General features: G+C 43.3%; 1 protein-coding gene across 3 annotated transcripts; it reads right to left on the bottom strand.

Moving 5' to 3' along the window:
• Positions 1-2,660: 2,660 nt before the first annotated feature.
• Positions 2,661-13,490, bottom strand: LOC119707860 (aldo-keto reductase family 1 member B1-like). Of its 3 annotated transcripts, none has more exons than XM_038153435.1 (10): positions 13,380-13,490; positions 10,332-10,499; positions 8,946-9,062; positions 8,201-8,278; positions 6,700-6,822; positions 6,382-6,488; positions 5,520-5,601; positions 4,955-5,038; positions 4,464-4,546; positions 2,661-3,617 (listed from the first exon to the last, which is right to left on the bottom strand). In XM_038153435.1, exons 1-10 carry the CDS (start codon positions 13,443-13,445, stop codon positions 3,578-3,580), a joined length of 948 nt encoding a protein of 315 aa, XP_038009363.1. In that variant the 5' UTR covers positions 13,446-13,490; the 3' UTR covers positions 2,661-3,577. The 3 variants fall into 3 exon arrangements, with proteins under 3 accessions (XP_038009363.1, XP_038009364.1, XP_038009365.1); XM_038153436.1 differs by having other exon boundaries at positions 6,382-6,461; XM_038153437.1 differs by lacking the exon at positions 8,201-8,278.
• Positions 13,491-14,887: the final 1,397 nt, after the last annotated feature.

Raw genomic sequence — 14,887 nt, 5'->3', positions numbered from 1 at the left:
AGGCCTGCCTGGCTGGAATCACTTTTCAAATGATGCTCTCTATCTTGGTGTCTGCTTCCCTCAGGGAAAAAGGAGACAGGACCTCTCCCCTTGCTCAGCTCACAAGACTGCACAGATGCTATGGAATGCACTTGTTTCAGTTTTCATTTGTGAAAACTGGGGCACAGGAAACTCCAGTATTCAAAATGGGAAAAGAAAATCCTGTCTTTGGGTTTTAATCTGTATTCACTGTGTTGAAGATACAGCTAGAAATCTGGAGTCTTTTGCTTAACTGTGGCACAGAACACTTAACTTGGGACAAATTATTTTCATTTCAGTCACTTAATACTCCCCTAGTATGTCCCCTACAAACTGTCAGAAACTGTTTGTCATCCCTCCCTCTGCCTTGTCCTTGGTTTCTTTAAAAGTACAGAGCCCTGTCTTATTCTGGCAGGACCTTGTTTATTTTAGCTGTGAGGCAGCTCTTAAAACCCTTAAATGGGCCACATTGCTCTTGCATTTTAACTTGTTCAAGTGCATGGTACAGAACCACCCGTGCAAACAGCTGCAAAACTCCATTTCCCCCCCAATTCTTAAGGAAAAACAACAGCTGATTGCAAAATCAAGCTTTTCTAAACTGAAACAGGCCTGATGACAAGCCAGCTGGAAGTTGCTCATAAGAACAGCTGAACTGAATCAGACTAAGTATCTACACATTGCAGCATCTTGTCTCCAGCTGTGGTCAAAATAAGTTGCTAAAGATGAGTAAATTGAGCATTGCAGCAGAGTGTTATTTAAATATTCTGACAGCAGCTTGTTCTTTTATGTTTAACGGCCATCAGTTAACTCTTTGTTGTTCAGTTACCTTCTGAATCTGTTTAGGTTCCAAGGGAATGAAGCTTCACACTCACAGTTTGAAGAATTGCCATCTCTTAGTTGTTTTGGGCTGATTTGCTGATAGAGTCATTTGATTCTACTGGTTTGCACAGTGGAGGAAATAATAGCTGGTCTGTTTCCAGCAACACTTTGCAGGTTTGATAAATATCTGGCACAGCTCCTTGTACAGGTGTCAGGTCAAGGAAAATCTTAGTCTGCTTAATTGCCATCTGTATAAATTACTCCTAGGCCATCCTAATCAATCTTTTAAGACTTTTTTTTAAGATTTAGAGGAAGGCAAGGACCAGTGCTTCTTGTGTAGGACTGCACACAAAAAGTTAATGAAGTAGGTTTGTGTCTGTCTTTGGCTTCTCAGTCAGTTTTCTTTTGAACAATATGAGAGAGCTTGGAATTCCAATAGATGGAGAACTTGAGCAGCAATGATCAGCAAAGAGTCTTGGATTTTTGCCTGTTGTTCTTTACCTGTGTTGTTCAGTTTTCCCTCCAAAACACAGACATAACACTTTACTTTTTTTTCACCCAGCCCCTTTGGAACTTTTCATGAGGCTTGACTCTACCAGAATGGATGAGCTCCACAATAAAAAGCTGAACACATGGGACAATGTGTTGTGCTACAAAGACAAAATGCTAAGCTAAGGTGTTTTCATTTTACTGGGCTTGTTGGCACACATAATGTCACTGCTGACTAGGAATGATGTGTGTGTGGTGCAAGAGCACTGCTGTACAGCTGACAGAAACTGAAAATTAATTTGGGATGCTATAAACCTTTCCATGCAGCTCCTGGCAGCAGGCTCAGGGCTGTGCTTGCTGTGAGGCAGCAACTCTCTAGAAAGGCACATTGTAAATAGGGCTGTGGCTCTGCTGCAAAACAGGGGGGGCTTTATTTCCCAGCAACTGACACCACCCAAATTCTTCTCCTTTTACCTTTACTAAAGTCCCTGCAGCTGAAAAAGATCTATTGTCTCTGAAACAAATGCACAATCTCTGGCTTCTAACTTGTTTTGAATTTTTTACTATTATATGGCTACTGTGATCATCTAGTCTGACTTCCTGCCCACCACAGTCTATAAACATCCTGTAAATAGCTTCAAGTCTGATAGCTGTGATTAAATTGGAATGTGGTTAGAAAATTCCTATGAAGTAGAGAAGATTTCAAGACGGGCTGTGTGCCACAGCCTTGAGTGGGGATTTCTGCCACTGCTGTGGAGTGACAAGTGACCACGGGCTGAATCCCTGGCAGCAGAGCACCTTCCACAGAGTTCACTTTCTAATTGCATCTAGGATGAAATCCTGCAACTGGCCTGGTAAATGCAGCATGTTCAGGAGGAGAAAAAAAGAGAATGCCCATTACAGGCACCTTCCTGTCCAAATCACTGCAGTGTAACTGTTCACTGTCAATTCCTGGTAGATGTTTCAGACCTCTTTCTTTAGAAGAGTTGCTGTGGGAAATTTGATTTGAAATTTCAATTTCCAGTTTGATGGGAGTTTGCTCTGCTGTTTCTAAGGTACCTGTTATTCAAACATCTTGGAAAAATCTGAAGTAGCTCACAGATATGTCATCATTTCCTTTGTTAACTACAAAGAAAATCAGTTGGAAAAGGATATCCATGAAGTGTGTATCCTAGTCCTGACCCTTAATTACATGTTGTCCTTCTCTCTGCATGCAGTGCCGAGCCACATTGTTCTTACCCTGATCTGCAAGAGCCTAAAGCAAGTACAGGAGTTTTGAGTCAATTGTTAAAGAGCAAGTATTAATTAACAGACACCTCATTAAAACACCAGCATGGGCTGCAGCAGCACTGACTTTAATTTCTTTTTTTCACCAGAGATAACAGCATCCAGAGACATCCATTGAGTCAAAACACAAGCAAACAGTACCTAGGGAACAGTACAGGAGAGTGAAAATCTGCTGTTGGCTTCTGTGAAGCTGCCCAGCTTTTCTGCTTGCTAAATATGACAGCTGCCAAACAAAATAATTCCTGTGTGTCTCCTTTATCAGACTTTGGATTTTCTCTGAGATTTTCAGTCTCAACTGCAGCCATTCTACTGATAAAAGCAGTATTTATATACTCTTGCAGACACTATAAACCAAACATACAAATCTCCTAGTAGTTTATTAGTTTTTAGCAGTTCATAAATAGGAAACCTCATTAAGAAAAGAGCTCCTGAATCATAATTCAGCAGTGTCCTCTAAAGAGCTTTCAGTCTGCTACACTGAAATTATTGAACTCGGCATCTCAAGCAGCATGGCATGTAATTGAGATCTTCTGATGTTAAATGGACTGTCTGGTAGTGAGAATTAAAAGATAGTTGATGTATTAACCTTTTGTCCAAAAGTATAACTAATCAGAGACTTTAAATTTTCTCTGAACTTTGTCAGGATTTATAGTTATGACAAAAAATGCTTTTCCCTAATCCCAATCTATGGCTTGATTAAACTTCATTATCATTACTAAAGCAAGAGAGAATATATATTTTGCTGCAACTGCAAATAGTGTTACAAGAGAAGATAAAAAACAACTAGCTAATAAAAAGGGAAGCAAATGTATCCATGTTCAAAGCTGACTCTTCAGAATGCCTGAGTTACCTTCTCCCAAGTTTCAATACATATTCCCCTTCTATCTGTGAATTAATACACGAAGTATTGCAAATTGCTTGAAATAACAATAAATGGTCTGGATCCCCAGAGGATCTGAAGCTGTCAGTCTTCTAAAAAAGGATAGTCCTTGTGATTTTTGCATCTAGGAAAAAAGAGAGCGTGATTAAAACATTTTAAGGATATAGTTTAGAGAAAAGGGGTTTTTTTTCCCCTGGTAAAAGAACTGAAATTCAACTACATTAAAAACACATTGTCTGCTTCGTGTACCCGGGCTGGGAAAGTGAATTCTCTGTAACATTTGCATGTATCAGTGCCCTCCTTCTCAAAGGATAATGTATCTTATGCTCAGCTGAAATTGCCAAAGTTCCCTGAGATATTAAACCTCTGTCTGGAAACTCCCAAGCCCCCAGGGTGCTGTTAGACAAGTGGGTAACCTGGGAAAACTGAATAAAATGCAGGTCTTGGTGAGTCTGTAACCATTCTGTTATCTAGATAACACTGGCAGGAGTACATAGGCACAGCTCTTCCCTTCAAAAAAAAACTTACAACTCTCATTCTTAAAATGGAGTTTATTTACTCTGACTGTCCCTTATGTAAAGGAGCCAAAGAAAACGGAGGGGGGAAATGGCTGCTTATTTATTTTTGGAATTTCCAGCTGATTTTGATTTTCAGGCAGCAGTTTGGTATGCATCCAGTACAGGACATCTTAGGAACATTGTGCCTGCAGCAATCCCAGTGTTCCCAACCTGTACAGGGTGGGCAATGCTCTGATAAACCCATGGGTGAGATTCCAGCAGATGTGACCAGTGTTGGCTGAGCTTCCCTCTCTTTTTATTGTTAAGGGGCTATCAAATAGTGTCTGTTAAGAGGCCATCCAGTGGTAATCCAAGCTATCCAGTGGAAATTAGTTCTGCTGAAGCCTGGAGGAGGAGGAGGAGGAGGAGGAGGAGGAGGAGGAGGAGGAGGAGGAGGAGGAGGAGGTACTCACTGGCTTAATGCACAGATGCGATAGCGCTTCTTGAAACCAAGGAGGGTCTCCATCTCCTCTCCGGTCAGCTCAAAGTCAAACACCTGCAGGAAGGTCCCAAACAGCTGGGTTGCTTCAGTTTGCAGTGAGACAAGGAAGTTTATTTGCAGGAAGAACCGCAGAAGCAGGCTGAAGCACTAGGAGGTGTGCAGGGGACGCCCATGCAGGGAGAGCAGTGAATAAAGGTGGAAGGTTACAGTGCTGGTGGGCTCTGCCTGCAGCAGAGTTGTACCACAAGCTGGAAGAGTTTGGCTCTTGCCTGATGTGTTCTAATGAAGATGTGGCTCCTCACTTTCAAAGTGACTTCTTGCATTCATAAAGGAGCGATGGCCTGTATCAAGTTTTGGCAGTTCTAAGGTTGAGGGGGGTGGTTTGTACCATTGGCAGAGTAGGGGTTTTTCCTGTGTAGTTTAACACCATTAACACAGGCACTCTGTAAGGTGCCCTCTTACCTTAAAATTTTCTTCAATACGCTGTGGAGTGACAGATTTGGGAATCACACTCACATTCCTTTGGATTTGGAGCCGGATAAGCACCTGCAGGAACACCCAGGGAATTTACAGATGAGAAGTGCTGCCTGTCTTCTGAAAGCTGAAAACCAAAGGTGTCTGCATGGTTACCCAGAGCAGCTCTGTTGGTAACCAGAGAGGGCTCACAAAGGAGAAGCACTGCCTAAACCCCTCCTAATTACTACATGAGCTCATTGAATCCTTATCCATCTCTGAAGCTGAGATGACAACGAGGGAGTGCATTGAGCAAGGGTTCAGGATTGGCAGGATGCTGTGTGGAGAGGCAGCCAGTGTGCCAGTTCAAGCCCAAAGCCACTTCTGTCCATCACTAAAATTAAGGTAGAGAGAATATTTTTCTAAAGCATTAAACTGTGCATAAGACACAGCTGGAACTCCATATTCTTATTCCATAATACCTCTGGAAGTAGTTACTTCAGCACAAGTGTGAAGAATACACATCAGCAGGGAAAAAATCTCCACATCTACTCTAAATACAACCAGTATTAACCTGAGCTGGGGTTTTGTTGTGCTTGAGTGCAATTTCCTTAATTTGAGGGTCATCAAGAAGGGAAATATGGTCAGGCTTGGACCTGTGAAAATAAAAAACAAAACAGGCTTCAGTAGTTGAATAACCCACTGTCTTCTCCCTCAAGCCCTGTGTCATAGGAATATTGTTTAAATTATTAAAAAGCCTAATCTTGCACACTTTAACATCTTGTTGCTTCAGTTCCTGCCTTCATTCTCCCCTTCTGTAACACGTGAGCACATGAGAAGAGGCCTGTACTTTCTAGTAAAAACAGGTCACTATAACACATTTATGTCCAGCCTGAGACCAGGCTGGGAATTTCTTTGATCCAGATCCCAAGAATTTCATCTTGTCCTTTACAAGCACAGCTGCTCTGGCAAAAGCCCTGTCCCAGGTCAGAGAAAGCCATGAGGATGGGAGTAAAAGCAAAATTTCTGCAACTTCCCCATTTACAAACTTAATCCCTTTGTCTCAGCGGGACTGCAAAGTTGCTATTTTCATAAGCATCTGCTGCTTTGGTTTTTTGTTTGGTTTGTTGTGGGTGGGTTGGTTTTTTTTTAGTTCAGAAATTCTCCTACATGTTTAATAAGCTCACCAAAGCTCAGTTAAGAACTCTCTTCTCTGCTTTCATCAACCAATTGATCATTTTTCTTCAAAATATGAAACTAGTGGACTGAATATCCCAATAAGTGTGAGATTTCTGTGGATGTGATTTTTAGTGAATTAGTGAGTCTTTTTCTAATTACAGCAGTTTTTCTCTGAGGTTTCATCCACATCCTAAGACTGCTTTACTGCATTGACTCCAATCTGCATCTAAGAGAGAAATCTCACAAAACATTCTTACCCTGGCCAGTTGGGTGCTCCGAGGGGACAATATGCAGTGACAGAGATCCCTTTGGATTGGCAAAACTTAATCAGCTCTTCCTGAGGAAGATAGGGGTGACTCTCAATCTCAAAAAAAACAAAACAAAACAAAAATTATCTTTCGCCTCTCAAAAGCAGAAGGTGCTTCAAGGTTTAGCATCACTGTGCCACATCAGCTTTGAAAAGGTGTTCTTGTTGCAGCTGTGGGGTTTTTAAGGGACTTTTAGGAGATGTTCCATCCAGTGCACCAGCCCAGGCAGGTGTGATGTCAGTGCTGAGGAGCTGCAGGACAATTTACCTGATTGTTTGCAGGTTTGTGTCTTAAGCCTGGTTTGCCCAGGAGCTGATTGATCTGTTTGTGGTTGAAGTTGGAGACTCCAATAGCCTTCACCATTCCCACATCCACGAGCTCCTCCATAGCCTAGAAACACCACAGAATCACACTTCCTACTAAGTTCTTTCATTTTTATATGGAAAAAATGCCCACACAAAAACTGGAGTGGTAAAAATCTTCCTGGCTGCACTCCTCCTGTGCTGTGAGAACAGTACTTGAACAGTGGGGTAGACTCAGATCAGACTCAGATCTCACATTCTCTGTCACCATACAGACAAATCACAGCAATGTTCACACAGCTCCTAAACTATTGTTATTTCAGTAAAATGTGACTATTTTGAAATACTATCCCCAGGCACACCTTCACATAGATGAAAGAGATTCTTTCAGAGTGATTCCTCAGCTAACCAAATAATCATCCCCTAATAAAAAGCACCTTCTTGGGAACAGAGCAGCTCAACAAGGAGCTGTTACAGGACAGCTGGAACAGGATGGATACTGCTGATCAACACTGATTAATTTCCCAAGAGGGATGTACCATTTAGCAGTTGGATTATAGGATAAGCAGCACTGTGTTCCCCTTCCATCACCTATTTTCTTTCACACTAATGAGCGATAAAACAGCCAGACAGCCCTAATTAGATTGTCACACCCAGCAGAAAAGAAATGGGGAAATAATCTGCTACCAGCCTTTAGAGCAGAAGATACCTTTGTTTTAAAGAAGAAATAATTTCAGTTTAAAGTTGCTGTCATAAGTAGCGGCCTGAAATTTCTACTTTTTTCTCCTCAAATGAACAACAAAAATGTCCCTTATTTTTCACCTGACAGAAGGCAAAAAGCACCAGTGAATTCTTCTGACTCTGATGAGTTTTTTACCTGCTTTTGGCCTGGCTGTGCCGAGCACACAGTGGGAGTGGAAGGGAAAGGAAGCCCAAAGTCTCGGCCAAGCAGGAATTTGAATTTGTGCCCAAGCCTGGCCTCCTGCTCAGCCTGTGCTGCACTCAGAGCTTAGCAAAGGACTTTGGCCAAGTCCCACTGCCTTCCAGAGACAGAAATTTGGGTGCTGTGGTACACTGGCACAGGCGTGTTGGCTTTGCTGGGGTCTGGACAGCTCAGGTGCAACAAGAGAGAAGCATGGCTACAACTAAAGCCACCCAAAATTGCCCAGAGTAGGGTAGGGATGAGAGAGAGAGCATTTGTTAGCTCAAGCCAGTGCAGGGCACACACACAATCAAAGATTTCCTCTTGTCATGCCAACCCAGCCTGTTTAGTAAGCAGTAGTTATAAAAATACCTAAATTTTGGCACAGTGACACAAAAAGGAGCCCAAGGACGCAGAGAAATCGGTGATCTCAAATACTTCATGTTAGAAATTCTCCCAGAACAATTCCCACAGGGGAAAACTCACAGTTTTCAGGCTGTTATTTCAAACTAGCAAGATATTTTTGGCCTGCAAATGAATGTACCTCCCACGTATCCAGAAAATCTGTGTCGCTGGGAATGATCATGCCGTTTCCATCTGCAGGAAACAGCTCCTCTCCTGCCTAGCGGGACAAAAGGAAAAGCAACGTGAAGGTCAGCTGAATTATGAGTACTTCAAGAAATCATTTAGAAACTTAGGCAAGTGAGCGGAGCTGGAGACACTGAGCTGGATATCCTGAGTTCTGTTTGTGGTGGGGTGAGACATGGCTGAAGCAACCAGCCTGTATCAACAGGGAAAGCTTCAAGAAAATCTGTTTCTTGGGACTCTGTCCTGCAGGCAGAGGAAGGGCAGGCACTTCTGTGTGTGCCTCAGGTTGGGAGAAGGCCAGGGAGGGGACACGGTGGGGAAACCAGGATTTATTTAACCTGGGGGTAGAGAGAGGAGAGAAAAATCTCTTTTGAACTAAGTAGTTCACATGTTTGATTCTTGATAAGGAAATGGCAGCCAAACCCCACACTGCAAGAGGAACGTGATCGGGATGGTAATCTGATCCATGACTTGAAAATGCTGTGCAGGGAAAGATAAGGTGATTTTTGTACAAGACCGACCTAGTTTAAGCAGCCATGACCTTTCCTTTCCTCCTGGGCTCTCCCTGCAGAGGTTTATCATGATGTCCTAATGAGAATTACCAACACTCCTCCTTGGAGAGGACTAAAGAGATGTCTGGTCCCAAAGGCAAGAGGGGCAGAGCCCTGACAGATGGATCCCAGCACTTAAACTTGCGATACCTTGAATCCCATGGGACAGTGCATCAGGTAGAGATCCAAATAATCCAGCTGGAGGGCAGCAAGTGTTTTCTGGCACGCCTCCTTCACCAGGGATCTCTCGTGGAAGGTGGACCACAGCTGTGGGGAAACACAAAGCCTGGGAGCTGCTCTCCTGCCCTCACAGTGGCAGAGCATCCCTGGCAGGCAAACACAGGGCACAGAGGCAGCTCAGGGTGTGGCACATCTTCTCATCTTGAGGAACTGCCACTTGAGGCACCTCAATTTATCTGTGGTACTGTTAAGTAACTAAAATGAGAAAGGGATACTCTGAAATTCCATCAATTATTGCAGCAATTAAAACAAAGAAAATAAGTGAACCTGGTGAAAATCGACCCGCCAGCTTCCAGCAGATAGAAGTTACTTTATTTTTCCTACCATTGTTGTTGGGGGAAAAAACAAAACAAAGCATAACATACAGGAGCTGACAGGCTGAGGCCGGCGGCGCAGCGGGAGTGACCACAAAAACAATAGCCCTGCTTCCTATCCCAGAGGCCACCGAGAGCACGGCCTCAGTTCCTGTCTCCATGGCTGACAATGGACATGGACTACAAAAAAACCCCTCTCAAACCAAGCCTTTTGTTTCTCAGGGGGTGACCTACTCCTTCCCCTCACCATCCATTTTACCCTGACATAGAGGAGGTAATTCCCAGCTTCATCCCGTGGCACTTTCCATGTTGGGACTTTGTCTCTCCTCTGTCGGAACCCAGGACATTCCTCTGGCTGCCCTGAATGATTGGAGACCCTGGCAAGGGGCTCAGAGACCTTGGCATGAAGTCAAAAACACCTGTGCCTTCGATTTTAGCCCATGGGAAAAAATCACCAACTTTGAATGGAGATTTACAAGCCACAAGAGTTTGAGTAGAATGATGGTTAATTTGTCACAGGGTGTAAAAGTAGAATTTTGGGGTTTTTGAATGGGGGTTCAAGAGGCAAGATGGAGGAATCTGGGCGTGTCCTGTCCTCCTGCTCCTTCTTCTTGTCCTCCATCTTCTGCAGTGATGGTGACACTTTTGGATTGGTTTAGAGTAGAGACAGACTGTCTAACATAGGTACTGGAAAATGATTGTAAATAAAGTACATGTAGATCTTGGTATAAAAAACTAACACCACCCCAAGGGTGGACACCGTGCCTCAGCTCGACCTGCTGGATGGATCTCAGCAGGTCAGAGAAAGAATGTAATAGATAAAAAAAAATAAACAACCTCGAGGAGCGGAACCAACGAGTCTCAGCTTCTTCAGCCGCGGGGCTGGGAGAAAAAGGACTTTCTAACATCTCAGGAGTCATCACAGAATCCCAGCACTCCTCTAGAGCTTGGCCCCCTGTGAGAACCATGTCCAAGGACACACCTTGCTGACCACAAAGAGCTCCTCTCGCCTCACCACGCCCTCCTCCATCTTCTGTCGCAGCGCGTCCCCGATCTCGCTCTCGTTCTGGTACATGTAGGCACAGTCCAGGTGCCGGTACCCAGCGTCAATGGCAAACTTCACTGCATCCCTTGCTGCCCCCTGGAGAGACTGAAACCACAAGAGAAGCCAGTGATTTGCTAAACAGAAGATTAAGAGCTTTGCTGTTCTGCAAATCTGGTGGTTTTAAGCCCCCGAAACATGAGATATTCCAGCTCTGGGTTTTTTGTTTGCTTTTTTTTTTTTAAATTTTATTTTTGTTTGGGTTAGGATTGAAGGTATTTGAAATGATAGTTTCTGTTTAGATTTAGGTGTTTATTGTTTTTTATTTATGTCATAGTCTCACCGTAATGAATTCTGTAGTCTTTTATTAGCAAGGCACAAAATGGCTATCTCTTGTTACAAGGTCTTTTAAGACTAAATAATCTAATTGAGAAATGATACCTAAATTATTTTCTTTTTTAACCTAATAACTGATTTCTCGAAGTCTGCACTGTAGACTTTTCTGTTCAATTACAAAACAGCACCCAAACTTATGAAGAAGAAGGAAGAAGAAGCTAAAGAAGAACAAGCTGCTTCTGCCCTAAAACTTCCATCTTGCTTCATATTTATTTCTATATTCTAAAACTCCAAACTCTGAGTTTTCCACCCTGTGATATTACACACTTCTCACCAGCTACACACCCATAATCCCAGCGCTGTTAATCAATTTTGGAAGCCTTCTCCTCAGCCTCAGGTCAAACGTAGTGTCCTCTTGCAAGTCTGTGCCTCTCAGCACAGAAAGTTTAAAATCCTCAGCATTTAGGGTTCCAACACCAGCCTGGGTCTGGCTTTCATTAGTTTTGTGAGGTCAAATGGCAAAGGGAGTCACTGATGAGGTGCCTGAGCTGATCCACCCTTTTCTAAGTACTGGAAGTTCACCTTGGGACACGAGACTATCTTGAAATAAGTTCTAATTTCCTCAGAAATAAAAGCAACTTTAGTGTGACATACTGGTGACATGAGGAAACCAATCGCCTCTGGAATGTGCCCTGGCCCTGCACAAAAACAACCCGGCTCTTGTTGACACAGGACAGGGAGGTGAGGGGACTCAAAACACTACAGACAGTGCCACCTCCTGGGTAAAATACACACTCGGTACTTGACAGCAAAATAAATCACTTCAGATTCTTGGCTTGGACACCCCAAAGAGCTGTTTGATGACTGAATCCAGAAAATGGCACTCCAAACAGAAATGTGATTCAAAACCATGACCACCTCCTACTTCTTTTTTTTTTTTAATTATATCACTTCTCCAAGCTTTTCCAGTCAAAGGGCGTTTAGTTGGTTCACCTGAATTAACAACAAAAACATAGAAAACGCAGCAATTTTTTTTTTCTGCACTCAACTAAAGAGCCAGTTGAAAGCCTTATAGCTTTTCTTTTTCTGCAGTCCCTTTCCCCATCCATTCCTCCCTGGATGTGAGCCAGCCAGGGCAGCAGGAGGGAGCAGGCATGGGCCAGCAGTGGCCACGTGCTGGCATTTGGGAGCCCCTCATCCCTGGTGCTGCTGCAGCCTGGGAAAGCTGCCCTGCAGGAGCAATCGGTATCACCGAGGGGTGGAGAGCAAAGGCAACAACCTGCCCTTGAGATTGCATAAAACTCTGCCCTGTGAGATGTTTTCCAGAGAAAATAATCCATTGTTTCATTTGCCAAGGCGCTCCCTGAGCTCGGCTTCCAGTCAGAGCTGCGGGTAAAGGGGAGGCTGCTGTGGGAACCCTGAAACCAAAGAGCTTTAATGAAATTATCACCACGGGCTTGGGCCTTGATTTCATTACATAACAGAAGACATTGTTTTGTGGTGGCAGGGATCATGTGGCCAAAATTTTCCTCACCAGTTTCTATTAGCAGCTTAACAAGTTCCTTCAGAGAGCTCCCCCATCACAGCGTTGGGTTCCAAGAGGGCCCCCCCAAGGTACACTTTGGTTTTTAAAGCCCACTTTAATTACTTTATTCTTCTTAGTGTCCTTTGTCATCAGAAAGATAAAGACTGAAAGGGTTAAATCAACTCACCTGCCTTTGTGCACATAAAGTTAAATGCTGATTAGATCAACTGGCCCAAAAATATGGCAAGAATTTATGATGTTCTTATGGTGACTGGAAAAGTGTTTCATGGAGCTAGGAAGTTGTGATTTGACATATTTTGTTTCCTGTCTCAGATCCAGAGGAAAATCTACTTTTTAAAATCTTTTATCTTTTTATCTTTCTTAAGAAGATCAGTTTCTTAAAATTTTCAGCTCATTTCCAAACTCCTTTTACATTTATAATTCAGTATATTCTTTAACCAACTCTCTCTTACCATAAGTCCATTAGGTAACATTTGCAGGTAAAGAACCACCCAAACTATATTCCTGCAAAGTCCTGCATTCCACTACTTTATTCCTGCAAACTCATCTGCTGCCAATAAAAATAAGTTATCCTCAAGTCTCTGAGGGATTATTGTGAGTTCCCATTTCCAAAACTACTTATTGCCCCTTAAATTCCTATATCTACACACACTCATCACAGATGACAGCTACATGACATGCCAGGATATTAACACTCAGTGCTGAAAGAAAAAAAAAAAAAAAAACAAAAAACCAAAACAACAACAACAACAAAAACAAAACAAGAAACCCCAAACAAACAAACAAAAAAAAAAAACAAAAACAAAGAAAAACAAAACAAAAAAAATCCAAAGAAAAATTATCTGGGTAGAAGTTTTTACTTTTCCAGCATGTAATTTTTTTTCCATAGCTAAGAAAAAAATCTTGTACCTAGCTGACTACTTCCACTCACCCCTAAGATGTCCTGAAGGCCAGGAATAAATACCTGCATTTCCTGACACATTTCAACAGAGGATTTGCTGCATTCTCCCGACCTGAAGAGGAGATTGCTGAAAAAATCGAGTGTGATTCCCAGCAACCTGCTGGTGTCCCCTGCCTGCCCAGAGGTCCCCAGGTGCAGCAGGTACCTGCCAGGTCCCCAGTCCCAGGATGGGCATCCTCCCACCAGCAGGCAGCTCCAGGTACGTGGCCATGTGCAGCCTCCTCCCAGCACCGCAGGCAAGGAGAGGCTCTGGGCTCTTGCAAAACCTTTTAAATCAGCCTTGCCCCTCCCTCCTGCCTGCTGACTGGCTGCAGACAAGGAAAATATGGGCAGGAGTGCTAGAATAATAAGAGGAGGCAGGGATTTTGGTTTATCTCACCTTTTGAAGAGCTTAAAAACTGGTTGCTGGCTCCTCAAGAATTTCTTGAGCGAGCTCATCATGACAATTTTGCATTGGTGGAGGCTGCAGGTTTTTGTAAACCTCACGGTCTCTGCTTTTCTGCAAGAAAAGTGGTATTTGGGGAGGTGGCACATGCCCCAGAACCATTTCTCATCTCACCATTTCTGCCCTGAACACATCACCAGAAGATACCAGATAGCTGCTTGTCTCAGGAGGAAGCATTAACCCGTCCACAGGAGAAATACTTTTTATAAAATTTGCAATATAGTTTCATCCCCACAGCATCAGGCACCTGCTTTTTATACTTTTTAATATTTCTTTTATTTATATACATATATGTTTGATCTCAAGGCTCTCCATAGCTTTTGCTCTCAGCCACTGTATGATGAGTGGTCACTCCATTCAGAACCCTTTTAATTTTATTTCTGAAGGATCAGGTTTATTTCAAAAAGATCAGCTCTGTTGGCCTGAATTCTGCAATGAAAGCAAGGTTTAACCAGCAATTGTAATGCCCAGGGCTGCTAGGTAGAGATTTCATTCCCCTACATGGATTTTCTCCTTATTTGTGAGAAAAGGGGATTATGCAGAGGAGAGATCTTTGATGACCATGACTCTGAATTATTGTTTCCCTGTCCCACAGTGATTCTGTAAATCACATATTGACATTTTAGAAATTAATACCTTTGTGAGACATTTCTTGGATGTATTTACTTTTTTTTTTTTTCTATGGTTTTCTGTGCATTTCTTGAAGGTGAGGAATGCCTGAATCTGAGGAAGAGCCTGTCAGGGATGGAGCAGAGGATGTGGAACTTGCTACTGCATGGTAATCCTAAACCAAACAAAAAACGGGAACGAGGAGTTACCAGGCCCTGCAATAATCTCTCCAAACACATCCTCTTGGCTTTATCTGGCTTTTCAAAACCCTGGCCATTGGTGCTGGGCTACCTTTGCACAGTGACTCAAACGCAGGACAAACAATCCCAGCTGCTTTGGGGCAGTTTTTGGGTAGGAAGGTGTTTCTGGCAGAAATTCTGGGAGCTGTTTTACGTCAGCAGCCCCAGGCGAGGTTCCCACCACTCTCCTGTTCTGCAGCACACCAGCACTGAACCCCAGGCACTGGACTGAAATGAAAATAACTCCCTGGGCAGTTCATCCAGCACAAGGCTGGGCGTTGCTGGGGACACAGGACAGCCAAGGTGCCTTTTTTCAGAAGCAGCTCAGCTTGGGAGTGTTTAACCGGAGGTTTTGTCCTG

Source organism: Motacilla alba, chromosome 1A (assembly GCF_015832195.1).
Source record: "Motacilla alba alba isolate MOTALB_02 chromosome 1A, Motacilla_alba_V1.0_pri, whole genome shotgun sequence".
NCBI classification, from domain to species: Eukaryota; Metazoa; Chordata; class Aves; order Passeriformes; family Motacillidae; genus Motacilla; species Motacilla alba.
This window is presented reverse-complemented; position numbering and strand designations above follow the sequence as displayed.